The 14,546-nt window shown below is 37.8% G+C and overlaps 1 protein-coding gene across 2 annotated transcripts in view; it reads right to left on the bottom strand.

Annotated features, from left to right (window-relative positions):
* Nucleotides 1-14,546, bottom strand: part of LOC148954909 (xaa-Pro aminopeptidase ApepP-like) — a 582,094-nt gene that overhangs the window by 546,054 nt on the left and 21,494 nt on the right. For both annotated transcript variants that reach the window (XM_089099137.1, XM_089099128.1), the window contains exons 6-7: nt 11,509-11,770; nt 7,359-7,479 (exon numbers count right to left, since the gene is read on the bottom strand). In XM_089099137.1, coding sequence (XP_088955263.1) covers nt 7,359-7,479; nt 11,509-11,770 — 383 coding nt within the window. The remainder of the gene's footprint in view (nt 1-7,358; nt 7,480-11,508; nt 11,771-14,546) is intronic.

The raw sequence follows: 14,546 nt of genomic DNA, 5'->3' as shown, positions 1-14,546 counted from the left end.
GAGAAAACCGGGACCTCTCTGAAATTATCAACGGCTGGCGTAGTTTGCGTATGCTGCGAGCTAGATGAGAAGATGGCGGAGCAACTGGGAACAAATCAAAAGAAAAGAAATAACTGGGCAGTGACAGGAGATGATAAATAATTTCTGAGACCACACTGGCTAATCATGATAAACAAAAAATCGCGAAGAAAGGAAACGAGGACAATTAACAGCCAGTGAAAAAAATTGAAAAATTATGCAAATATTTGTACCCATGGGTACAAGTCTTTCACCATTTTTGGCAACTTTTTATATGGAATTCATAGAAATCTCTGCTCTGGAAAGTTTTCCGATGAAACACCGTTTCTGGGGTAGGTTTGTCGATGATGTTATTTCTCTGTGGGAGCATGGAGGAGAGTCACTTAACTCCTTCTTAACTCATCTAAACACTTTGGACTCTAACCTTCAGTTCACTATAGAACTAGAACATAACCACAAACTTCCTTTCCTAGATGTTTTAATTTTCAATAAGTCTCCTGGCCTTGAATTTTCTATTTATAGAAAGCCTACGCATAACGATAGGTATTTGCATTTTTCCTCCAACCACTCTCCCTGCATAAAAAGAGGAGTTGTTATTTCTTTGGTTGACCGAGTAATAAGAACATGCTCAGAGCCTCACATAGACTCAGAACTGAACTATATTAAGGACATTTTATTTTGCAATGGCTACCCTATAAAATTACTTGAGCCCATTATAGACAGAAGACGAAAAAAGGCAGGGGGGAGTGCATCAGGTCCACAAGCCCCAACAGATACCGTCCCATTGGTGGATGATAATAAACTTTTCACTGTTCTACCCTACAGTCCAAAATTGAGTGACAAATTGAAAAGAATCTTTAAAAAACATAAACTTAGCGTCGCCTTAAAAAATTCAAATATTACCCAGAACTTTTTTAACAACGGCAAAGATAAAACCAGCCCCATTCTGGGTAGTGGTGTTTATAGAATTCCTTGTTCTTGTGGCTGTTTTTATGTTGGTAGAACCCAACAGCAATTGGGGGAGAGGTTATCTGAGCACAAGTCCTCAATCGACAAGGCAATGAGGTTACGCCAAAGGCCTGAGGTTTTTGATTCCGCCTTGGCGCAACATGTGTACGAGAATCCACACCATTTCATTTTGTTTGACGAGGCCTCTATCGTTGCCCCCGTTAAAGGTCTCACGCAAGTTTTCAGGGAGGCAGTCGAAATAAAAAAGCACATTCACCAAAAGGTAGCTCTCAATAGAGACACTGGAGAAATTTTTCTAAGTCCCATTTATGACAAAATTATTAATTCTGATCGTTTTTACATACATTCACAAAGTTATATTGTGCAATCGAATAGAGTCTCTGATAACAATCAAACTGGAAAGCGATCAGCCTTTAAAAGTGCTTTACGCAAAATGAAATTCTGAAATACCATTTAGACTTGTGTTTTTTATTCAGTTACCCTTTCACCGTTACTAGGAAAGGGTCGTCCAATTTTAGTTTGGTGTTTTTATTTTAAGGTGTGGTTTTTACATTTTTATCAGTTTTATTCTGCACTGAGGACGGTCAAGCGGAGGTCTTGACCGAAATATTTTCATAATTTTTCAATTTTTTTCACTGGCTGTTAATTGTCCTCGTTTCCTTTCTTCGCGATTTTTTTGTTTAACAGGAGATTATGATTAACCTTGAATAAAATCGAGTTAAAAGTAACTGCAAGTTCAACAGGAAGAATATTCAATAAACAATATAAACTCTTTGTAGAAGACTTACTGGGGAAAGACGCTGGGGAAGGAAGATAACTTTTTAAAATACGAAGCGCCTTATTTTGTTGCCTCTGAAGCGGAATTAAATGGGATCTGAAAGTATTCAAGTAAATAAGTGGGCAGTAATTTAGATAAGAATGAACAAGAGCGAAATAAATAGAACGCATAGCTTCGAGCGGCAAAATGAATTTCATACGTTGCATAATACTCACGTTCCTTCCAAGCTTCAATCTTATACCATTTATATGCGGCTTCCAACTCAAATTTGAGTCAACCAGCACACCAAGGTAACGAATAATTTCAACACGCGATATATCCATACCTGAAACAGATGACTTAATCAACTTCAGACATGGAAGTGCCCGTGACGTACGCGAAAATACCATAAACTTTGTTTTTGAAGTGTTCAGAGCTAGCCTATTTGCCGTAAACCATGCTACTAGTCTATCGAAAACTAGACTTAAATTATGTTTGACACGATCTTCATCGATTCCAGAGACACTACAAGCTGTGTCATCTGCGAAGAGAACGGTCAGCCCTAGGTCCTCAACTGAATTACTAATATCATTAACATAAATTAGAAACAACAGAGGGCCGAGAATTGAACCTTGGGGCACTCCAACTTTATTTGACTGGTTCGAAGACATTGATATAACTTCGCCCCCATCAATACACTGGACTCTATCGCTTAAATATGACAATATTATCGATTTAGCCGGACCACGTATACCACAATTAGACAATTTTTCATTTAAAATCATGTGACAAATAGTGTCAAACGCTTTCCGTATATCCACGAATATAGAAGCTGGAATTTCACCCTTATCCAAGGCATCATGAATAAACTGGGTTACTGCCAAAATAGCATGCTCAGTAGAATGTCCTTTTCGAAACCCAATTGGGACTTACTGAAAAAACTATTCTTGTCAAGAAAATTTACAATCCTCACGTACAAACAACGTTCAATAATTTTTCCGAAAGCAGATAGAATAGATATGGGCCTATAGTTGGACGGATCATTTATATCTCCCCCTTTATGTAGTGCAATGACACGGGCGGACTTCATACATGAAGGGAAAATACCATTCTTGAAACAAAGATTAATTATGTGCACAAGAAAATTTACTATACTAGGCATAATCGATTTAAGCAAGTTCGTAGAAGATCCGTCGATTCCTTCTGAGTGTCCATTTTTGCGTTGATGAAGTACAAGCATCAATTCAGCAGACGAGACTGGAGTGAGGAATATGGATCGGTCAGTAGAAGAGGGTAGAAAACTTTTGAAATCAGCAGAATTTGGCGTTGATTTTTGGGATGCCTCTTCCGACGTTTTTTCACCTATTTTAGCGAAGTGCGTGTTGAGCATGTTGGCGACGTTAAGTTTTCCTTTAACAGCTGTATCACCACCTGGGGGCATCATTTCGTCCGGAAAAGAATTCAACTTTTTTTTGCCGATACAATCGTTTATTAATGTCCATACCTTCTTAGGAGATCCATGCGCGCTATTGCATGCCTTCAAATAGTAGAGCTGTTTAGCAGACCTGAGAGCCTTGGTTAAGCAATTTCTGTAAGCTTTAAAAAAGGTTTGATTTGTTTCATCGGGATTCGATAGATATATTTTATACAGCCTGTTCTTTGATTGGATCGACCTTAGTAGTCCTCGTGTAACCCAAGGCTTTTTAGATCTGTTGTAACGTCTTAGACGGGTCGAAGACATCGGACAAGCCACATTAAGTACTGTGGTAAATTCGTTGACAAAATACTGTGAAGCTTGATTTACATCCTCGCAGTCTAAGCATGGAGAGGGGTCAATTTTAAGCAGCAGTTCATTCAACCGCTGAACAGATGTAGCATCAAGCCTTCTAGTTGTTTTGATCGGAGTCGCCGTTTGTCGCCCAGTTTTTATCTCCATCAAAAGCATAAAGTGGTCTGACGTGTCATCGATAATAGCATGACACGAATCAAATTCCATATTCAGAAAAATATTGTCGATTACCGTTGCTGTCGAGCTTACAACTCGAGTTGGAATACGACAAGCTGGGAGAAGCCCCAGCGAAAGAAAAGTGTCAGAAAATCAACAGCTGAAGGCGAATATTGTGTAGATGAAAGATCATGACCAGCATTACTTATATCAATATTAAAATCCCCAATGTACATAATCTTCCGACTTCGCTCGATTGCGATCGAAGAAAACGCTTCCAGCTTACTTATGAAATGTTGCACCGAAGAGCTAGGTGGTCTGTAAAACAAACAACACAACACTTTTCCATTACCAAAATCAAGCTCAACAACCAAAAATTCAAACAACATTTCTTCATACATAGAATCAAAATCCGAAACAATCCTGTAAGTAATATCATTATGAATAAAAAAACCAAGGCCTCCTCTCGATCTGTCATTCCTAGTCTTAGAAATAAAATTGTAACCGTTAATATTCGCTAGGTGACTAGTTGACTCATTTAAAAAAGTCTCACATACAGCTAATACATCAACTCGGTAGCATGGAAGGAACGTAGATAAATGGTCCAAACTACTCATCAACCCGCAACACTTTAAACTCGCCAGCCTCACACTACCAGGAGAAACATGTCCGTTAATCTCATTAGGGAGTAAATATTTGTTAATAGGGAGGGACCTAATAGAAATATCATATTCATCATCCGAAAAACCACAATCTGCAGAAATTTTTATTAAATCTAATGGGTCTCTCTCAAAATCTCTCAACCTACTCGATGTCCCATCATCAGTAGAATTAATCATAATCATTTTGACTTACCAAACCGTCTGGTGGGAGTCTGTAGTGATGCGGCAATAAATCATCAACCAAACCTTGATGTGGAAGAGTACGGCACGTCTTGTTAAATATCTGATTTTAAACTTAAAAAAACACACTAAGAAAAACCATACCCTTATTTCTAGGCCTAGGGAAAATAGAAAAAAAGAATAGCGACGATGAAGCATAATCTGGCATGGCAGACTTAACAAGTCAAAGTCGCATTGAGCACTGAACACAATAAGAAAGAAAAAAACAACGAAAAGAAAAAAACCAATACTGACTAGTGGTCATTTTCCCAATCATGACACACACCAACAAAATGAACTTGTTTCATCTCTCGATCGCGGACGTATTTCATTAAACAAATAAAACAAATAATGGTCTGCGTATACACTACAAACAAACTAATTAATCTTTTCCCAGACAGAAGAATCACTTTTTTTCACTTCTAGCCATAATTTAATACCCTTGTGACGCACTCTGGATGAAACGATATGTTTCGACTCTTTCATTTCTTGTGCTTTCGAGAGTAGGGAGTTTCGAATCATGTTGAGAGCAGGGGGCAGGTCTGTAGAGATTATAATCCCACTACCTTTTAGCTTTTTAACATTGTTCATGATCGACAGGACATCACTCTCCGAGCTTAGTGAAATAAATACGGGGGACTCCTTGCGTCGGCTATTTTGCTTGCTGCGCCTATTTGTGATGTTTGCAGCCCGTGAAGAAATCCGATAGCACTTAGTCATAGATATGTCACTAGTTACACCCAGCTTTTCGCTAACTAATTTAATGACGCTATCTTCAACTTTCTTGTTAGGCTCTTCTGCCGGTAAACCATGCACAATAAGGTTCAGACGGCGATCTTTCACGTCGATAAGTAGTAGCTGTTTTTCCAGGGCCTGGTACTTGTCGGCATACTCGTCGATAGTTTTCTCAAAGTTATTAAGCCTCACATCTCGGTCGGCAGCCTCCGTTCTCTGCGACGCGATCTCAGAAGTAATTCCGTCAAGCTTATTATTTAATTCTGTCTGGGAACCAATAATAGAATCTAGTTTTCCGCTCAAAACTTTTCTGAACTCGTCGAACGATTTTTGCGTAACATTAGACATGATAAATTTCGATTATAAATCCGCTTCGGGAGAATTGGGGATTAGCAGTTCATTCGAAATAGCATCAAAAGGGACTTACTGGCAAGGGGGGTGTGTGAATACCCCCCGCTAACCAAATATAGCACGATTAAATCAGCTCTTGACTCCTACAGGCAATGCATCAAACAGGTTTGGTCAATTAACTATAAATAATTCAAGTTCAAAAATGTTGATTATGCTAAGTCCATAGGGAATCACAATTGAGTCTTACTGTATAATGAGATTATATCCAGACTTGATTCTGTTGACTATAATAAGTCCGTAGGGAATCACAATTGTGTCTTATTGTATAATGAGATTATATCCAGACTATATCCAACAGAGGTGTTTACGGTATGAACTCCCAAACAAGACTGTTTCCCAAACAAAAAGAAAAGAAAAGGAAATACACTGAAAGACTCATAATATATATATATATATATATATAAAAGCACATTAACATCCCATTAACCGGTATCCAAAATAGGTGGAAGATCACTTAAATTAAAAAAATAAACTAATTGATCGCTGAGACCAATACAGCAAGCTGTTTGCTCGTACATCCTCCCAAAAGGGACAGGCAGGGCAGATGGGGCATCATTAACTGACAAATTATTTATGATGTACCGATTTCGGGTGCGCCTTGGGAGGTACATCAGAAATTTTGCAAATTTAAAATAGTTAATCCGCAGCTTCTTCCTATCCTTCTTAAGGAGGATGTGATTGAAACCACGTAGGTAATAGATAGCAGGGGCACAATATGCACTATATAGGCAACCAAGTGCCCTCCAGTTGAACTGTCCGCGATTCGGAGAGATTTTACTGTAGGCAATCCTGATATTTTGTATATATTCATTTATAATAAATGAGCAGGTTGATGCTAGTGGGCGAGCGAAAGAAATACCTAAAAACTTAAGACGGTCCTTAGAATGAAGACACAAAGGATCATAATAAAGAGAGTGACATGACTCTCTTAATAATGATTTTTATGATCAAGTTTAAGAAAACCAAGTCGCTAAGACTGGGTATAAGTGAAGGTGAAAAGGTGAAATTGTGTAACCAGAAGATCAATCAAGACGAAAGCTTTACTTACTTAGGTTGAATTATTAGTAAAGAAACTGCGGGCAGTGAATGTGTGAAGGGCAGAATAGCTAAGGCCAATGTTGTTTTTTCCAAAGCTGAAATAAGTTCGGAAGATTTTGAAGATAAGTCTGCGGACCAAGATTGGAATACTGGAAGCTACAGTGGTCAGGTGTGGTTCTATTGCACGAGAGCTCCGAAAGACGGAGGAAGATTTGTTAGATTTTTTCCAGAGAAATTACCTATGGAATGTTTTGGGTATCCGTATGACTGACCGTATTTCAAACAGTAAGCTACACAAAAAATTTGGTTCAACCCCTCTTCCTAGGGCTATAATGAGAGAAATTTCAAGATGGCTATAACAAGTTCAGCGGATAAAGGAGTACAGATTTCCAAAAAACATCCTTGACAGCCAACCACATAGGGCCAAAAAAAAGTAGGTCGCCCCTAAATGGGGTAGGAGAATGTCGTAATACAGTTATAAAATTACTTTTGCCATGTATATTTGTTCCTGTTTTCCAGAAGGAGAGAGAAATAGAAGAAAGGTGAGAGTTTCTCTCCCACTATCCTCGCAATTAAAATACAAATACTGAAGAAAGTCACTTACCAGTTGATATATCGAATAGCTAGCTCCACCAGAATATGCAATCTTTCTTGGTATGATAACATGCTCCCAGGTGTCCGCCATTAACCTTAAAACTGTGGTAATCGCTTGATAGTCCTCAACACTGAAAATGTAAACAATTTATTTCGTTTGTTTCGCTTGCAAAAATAAAAAATAACAATAATAATGGTTGTTTCTATTTAATAAAGGTTTTATCCTTGTATGGTATACCAGACAAATACATTAAAGTGATTAGTGCTATGTACGAGAATAACTCTCCTGCGGTTAAGGTAGGAAATGAGGCTAGCAGCTGGTTTGGTATTAAAGAAGGAGTTAAGCAGGGTTGCGTTCTATTCCCCTTTATATAAATCATTTTGATGGACTTTATCTTAAACAGAACAGGAAATACCATGGGAGACCACAAAATCAAATGGGGAGGAAAAAGTCTCCTGGACATAGATTATGCTGATGATTTAAGCATTCTAGATGAAAATGTGAGCACAATGAATGAAGTTTTAGAGGTTTTGCGAGTTCAGGGTGCTAGAATAGGCTTAAAAATTAATGTCAAGAAGACTAAGTCACTTAGGCTAGGAATAAGTGAAGATAAAAAGGTTACGTTGGGTAATGAAAAGATTGATCAGGTGAGCAGCTTCACTTACCTTGGTAGTATTTTTAGTAAAGATGATGGGAGCAGTGAAGATATTAAAAGTAGAATAGCCAAGGCTCAGGGGTTTTTTTCACAGTTAAAAAACGTTTGGAAGAACAGGAAGATAAATCTGCAAACCAAGATTAGAATATTAGAAGCTACAGTGATGACAGTGGTTAAATATGGCTCTGAAGCATGGACGCTCCGAAAAGCGGATGAAGATTTGTTAGATGTTTTCCAGAGAAACTGCTTATACCCGGCTGACTGACCGTATTTCAAACAATAGGCTATACGAAAAATGTGGTTCAATACCACTCTCTAGGGCTTTAATGAAAAAAAGGTTGAGGTGGCTCGGGCACGTTTTGCGGATGAAGGATGAAAGATTGTCGAAGATTGCTCTTTTTGGCCAACCGTCTGGGGCTAAACGGAAAGCAGGTCGTCATCGTCTGGTATGGGAGAGTGTCATAAAGAAAGACTTAAAGGAAACGGGAACTTCGTGGGCGGGAGTAAAAAGGGAGGCAATAGACTGGGATGGAGGAGGAGCGTGCGTAGCTGCGTTGGCCTCAGGCGGCTTGGTGCTGCGGTGAGTTGTTAGTAGTAGTAGTAGTAGTAGTAGTTTCTATTTTACCTCTGGTGTAAGGTAAATCCGTCAAGAAAAAAAAAGAACGACAAACTTAATAGTAATAATTTACTCAATTTAGCCTCTAAATACCAATAGCACTTAGTCTTTTGGATTCTAAATAATAAGTTCTTAGTAAATATCAGTACTTTGTCTTTTAGCCTCTAAATACCAACAGTACTTAGTCTTTTAAAAATCAGATTGAGTTGTGTGAGCTTAATTAAAACAATCAGGATAGAGGGGGGCAGGGGGAGGTTACCTTTTATAAGGCCGACTAAAACTGAAAAATTTGTGTGCAAAAAATGGCATATATGAGATGCTTTCATAACTTTCGTTCATTAACAAAAGAGAAGTCAAGGCTCTTTTCCTATCCCTCTAAGTAAGGGGGTAGTGGTTATAATCTTCTTATGGTGTTCCTGAGAGTAATAGGCACAGACAGGGGCCTACTAGTGATAATTTAAGTCACAGTCTATCCACTGGTTGTCCTTGACTCTCTCTGACCAGGAGGCACAGTATTTTGTGGAATACACTGCTGAAGTTGAAAATTGACATTAATGGCTGTCAAAATCCTGCCCTGCGAGAGTTAATACTATGTCACAATCTTATATGACTTACTAAGCACTGACCGTGGCCCAGTAAAAGATCCCTTGAGAGGCAATCTCAAGTGAAAGAAAGACGTTTTCTTGCTAGAGCCGGCTCTAAGGATCAGAGCCGGTGCTCTGACCCGGCTCTGACACCAACAGCTCACCGTCTGTTGTGCAGCTTTGTTAGTCCGCCCACAGTGATAATGTAGGCTAATCTATTACCTGAAAGTAAAATCCTTGCCACCTTCCTGTTGAAGCATAAAATTAAACGAGAACGATTTTATACTGTTTGCCTTTTTTTCACAATTCCTTAAGAAAGACTGCTCAAACACAAGAGCCGTTGAATTTGAAAGAGAAGTGTTTCTAAGTAACTTTGAGACTTCAGCGTAAATAGCAAGGGCTGAAAAAGGGATCCCTTCCCCTCATATACAGAATGATTTCTGTTTGTTTTGAGTTTCAATGTTGCTCATTATTTTAAGTTGGAAAAAATAGATTTTTTATTTAATAAAGATCTAGAGCAAGTAGAAATATAGTCTCACGGTAGATGATTCAAGCTTAAGAATAACAGAAATTAAGATGAACGAATTAATGAAAACTAAAACAAACAGGAATTTTAACAAATAATAAAAAAGAATGACAAATAAAATATATAAAAAGAAAGGCATATACTGCTATAGATGAACGGATGAATCCTAAAACGAGAGAAATAAGAGACAATGCTCTAGCATTGCCTATAGTACAGATCCATAAGGAATCACTGTATCAATATTTATTATTCACCCCACCCCACCACCCCCCAGGGCAACTTCATAAGAAAGAAATGGTCAAACAAAGTTTTTAGGTGGCTTATTTAGATTCATCTGAAATTTTGAATGATGAATAATGAATCATCTGAAATTTATTCTGCCGCTTTTAGCTCTAAAATCTCTTTATATCCTCTAGTACGTTCATATATAAATTACTGTCATATTATTTTTTTTCATACTTTTGAAACTCAGATTTTTCCCGTTCAGAGGCAGCAAAATAAAGTTGTGCGTATATTGAAAAATTGCCTGCCTATCCATATTCTTACCCTGGCAAATCATTGACGAAAATTACGTATCAAATTTTAAATATCCTTCCACTAGACCTTTTTCCTTCTTTCCATTTTGTTCTTTATATGATAAAACATGTTCAACGTCTTTTGCCTGATTGTTTTTATTTGCATAATATATTTTTTCAGGATGGTAATCTGATTTTACGTGCTTATTTGACCCGTGGCAGTTCTGTAGTTCGTCAGCCTTTAATAAAATCGGAAAGGTCCTGTTTTTCACCACGGCACAGCATCGTATATAATTCTAATAAATTTCGTAGTTTTGTAGATTTGAATAAATCCCTGGTTAATAATATAATTAGATTAAATAATCATTTAATTAGTAACTATTAATTTAACTTAAATTCTGGGCTGGAGGATCCTCATTTTATTTTATTTATTTTTTATTTGTTTATTTTGAATTTACTGGGCATTTTGTTTTTTTGTTACTATGCGGAGAGTTGAAGAGCCATTTTTTTCCAGTATCTGTAGATAGTATTATTTATCTATTGTTGAGTGTATAACCCATATATGGGGGCCATACATGGTGTATAACCCATACATGGGGGCCATACATGGTGTATAACCCATACATGGGGGCCATACATGGTGTATAGCCCATACACTCAATGTGGGCCATTAATTTAACAGTTTAATGACAACATTTTTTGTTGATTAAAAAAGAACTTGAACTTGTAAACAAGTGGCAATATGAATTATCTATGTCGCTCGTCCCAGGTTCTGTGGGCTTCAAGTCATCCTTTTAGGGGATTGAACTATAAAGCTATCTCAAAATTTTAACTGAAGGTCTTGGGATTACGGAGGGGGTGGGTCAAAAAGCGAGCAGGGTCTGTCACCCTCCAATCACTTTTGACACTAAAAAGGGCATTAGAAATTTAATTTCAACTCAAATGAGCTTTCTCTAAAGTTTCTATGCGAAGTGGACGAGGAAAAACCAAAAATATATAAAACGTTGAAGGCACATAGTTCTTTACTAAGGCAACGTTGCCTATGATTCGCCAATGTTTAATTAGTAATCGCGTACAGAAAAACAAGATAGTGATGCCCATTTTCTCTTGTTAACAACTTACTGGAGTTACCTTTTTTTTTTATTTGGATGGCCTGCGATATGAAGCTAAAATCAACTCGGATAACAGAAAGGTATCCTAAATTCAACTTTCAAACGGAACTTCTAAATTTGTCTTCAAAACCATATTTCTTAATTAACTTACCCAACACAAACATCTGTTTCACAGTTTCTAGTATTCAAATGGGTTATTACAGAATCGGTGACCTTTTCTGTGGGCGTGAAGAGAACAGCTCGTTTGGAATCTATAACCAAAAAACTTCTAAATACTGGGTTATACGGAATGTCTGTTCCACGTAGGTTCAGCGCCCATGCAACTTCATCCAGTGCTGTAATAACTATTGCATCTGCGTTTTTCTTGACAAGTTGTTCACGGATGTCACCCAACTTCATCTGCCAGCTTTTGCCTGCAATTTACTTATTTTTCAAATAGTGTAACGAACAATCGCCCTAATAGTAACCAAAAATCTAAAAAGTAAGTGCAGACAACATTTAATACATAAAAATATTTGCCTTTTTATGCTGATTCCAATATATAAAATTCATTATGTTTAATGTTACCCATCGAAAGCAAAGAGACTGAGAATATTTACATGGTTTTCGAAAATGGCACCCCTAGAATGTCAAGCGATCTTATTAAAAAGCACACCATCATAAATGTCACGGATGCGTGTTTATTTATTGCTTTGCCCTGGGATGATCGTGTCGAACGGATGATCGTGGAGTAACCTGTTAGCATTCAGACTGTGAAGGTCTCCGGGTGTGAAATAAATTTGGATTAGCTACGTCACTTGCCCAAAGGACGCTGCTTGGATAAACAATTTGGATAATAAGTTTTGACTGATTGCGATTACTAAAAGTGGGCCCTAAGTAATATTTGGATATTGCAAAGTACGGGCTCTTGTGATTAAGTTTCCTTTCATGACTTTTTAAGAATTTTTAAAATTGTGCAGCATTATTGTTGAAAACATAAGAGATGGCTACATCGCTAACAAAAGAACATTTTGACTGGAGAATGGATGAGTTAACGGCTTCGATTTTGATGCTACAACAAGGAAATAAGGTGTTGAAGACAGAAAACAAGCTGTTAAAATTGGAACAGCTTAAGATGAAATCGTCTGTAGTTTGAGTGGATTTACATACACGGAGAAACAATATTTTGCTTTACGGGATCGATACGCCAAATGGCTCTGAAAATCTTCATGATACAGTAAAAAAATTTCTTCGGAAAAAAAATCGGGATTGCAGATCCTGATCAAATAGGTATCAGTGTTACGTATAGGGTCAAAAAACCCACCGCGTCTGGTGATGGTGTTGTCCCTAGTCTGCGAAGTAGTAGGAAAAAACAGTTGAGCCTATTTTCGTACAGCTAAAGAATGATGATCACTCATTGATTCTTAAAGAATGCGGTAAATTAAAGAAAACGGGGTACAGCGTGTCAACTGAATTACCTGCTGAATTAGGAAAGCGGAGAAAGGAATAATTGGCTCTCGGTTAGAAGCTAAAAAATGCAAAGGGGGCAGAGAAGGTCAGTGAGACTCGTGTGGTCCAGCGTAACGTGAAACTCTGGCTGGAGACAAAAAAGTCAAAAAGCTCACAGCAGTGGGTTAAATACGATGATGACTGTTTCGATCCACTAAAACTGTTTGCCAAAAATGACCCAGAGGAGGTTGTTTCCGACCAGTTTTGTTTTCTTCTTTTTTTGTTTCATATTTGTTCAATTTTCTTTTCTCTTTTTTCATGTTCCCAAAATTCAAGGTATCTAGTTTATTTTTGTTTCCTTTCAGTGTTCCATAAAGAAGTTCAATTGGGTATGTTCATTATTTTTTACTCCTTGCTCTTCTGGAATTTTCACGACGGACCGCCGATTGCAGTTGGTAAGTGATGACTTTTTCTTCAGCTTCATCCCCAAGAGGTATCAGAGATTTTGATATAGATAGATTAAAGAATTTAGAAGTCTTATTTAAATCTTAGGCTTATTTTTGATCAATGAATTGGTCAAGCAAATGATTTGAATTTTTTTGATGATAAAAATGTCCCTAGAAGTAAATATGTAATTTCTAATTTAATTAATGGGAGGTCTTCTAATTCTCAGCTTTTGGTATTTCATTTGAATTGCCAAGGACTGTATTCCTCATTTTCTGATCTAGAGTCGACATGTCGGGAGCTTAGACCAGATTGTATAGGTCTATGTGAAACATTTATTACACAACAAACCGAAAGTCTGTTGGATATTCCAGGTTACACTAGCCATTTTCTCCACAGAGAACAGATGAAAAGGGGTGGTATAGCAATTTATATCCGCGACACACACACGGTTCAAATTAGGCAAGACCTTACACGAAATACTGAAGGAATTTTCGAGTCGTTGGTATTAGAAGTATTGCTATACCCAAATAAAAAATTTATTTTGGATGTAATTTATCGTTATACGTCAGGGTCAACGTCTCAGTTTATTGAAAATATGGCTCAAGTTCTGGAGCATGCCCAGTGTAAAAAAAATGAGCTTATTCTCATGGGAGATTTCAACATTAACCTCAGAATTCCGCTAACGGCCGAAGCAGCAGATTTGCTAAATAATATGGCAGGTTCAGGCTTATATCCTGCTATTCACTTATCGACAACATATTCAGCTCCTTGCTCCCAGAGTCGGTAGCAGTCCTCGTCAGCGACACATCAGACCACTTCCCCATTCATGCAACACTCGGCCTTTCAGAACCAGCTAAGATAAGGTCCCGAATCAACCCTATTTTACCAATTATATGTTTAACAGAGGAAAACTTGAAGAAATTAAAACAGGAACTAGAGCAATTAAACTGGGATAACGTAATGGAGATTCAAGATGTAAACGAAGCATTTGGGTCATTTCACTCGACGTTCTTGGATGTATACAGTAGATGTTGCGTGAGAAACCCGAGAACTAATAAACGAAAAAAAGACCAGCCAATTAGACCCTGGATGACGGATGGTCTTCTGGCCTGTGTGAATAAGATAAACCACCTTTGGGGAAAGTATAGACGCTTTCCGAGCTAGCGCGGCTAGAGGAGTATGAGCAATACAGGAAAGTCCTTCGGACTGTGTTACGAAGAGCAAAGCGTGGCTACCTGCAGCAAAATCTGACGGAAAGCGGGAAGGATGGTCGAAAAGTTTGGCAAATTATCAACTCGGTACTACGGCCAACCA

The sequence above is a fragment of the Artemia sp. Qi Xiang Cuo genome, chromosome 2 (genome assembly GCF_049724085.1).
Source record: "Artemia sp. Qi Xiang Cuo chromosome 2, ASM4972408v1, whole genome shotgun sequence".
NCBI lineage: Eukaryota > Metazoa > Arthropoda > Branchiopoda > Anostraca > Artemiidae > Artemia > Artemia sp. Qi Xiang Cuo.
This window is presented reverse-complemented; position numbering and strand designations above follow the sequence as displayed.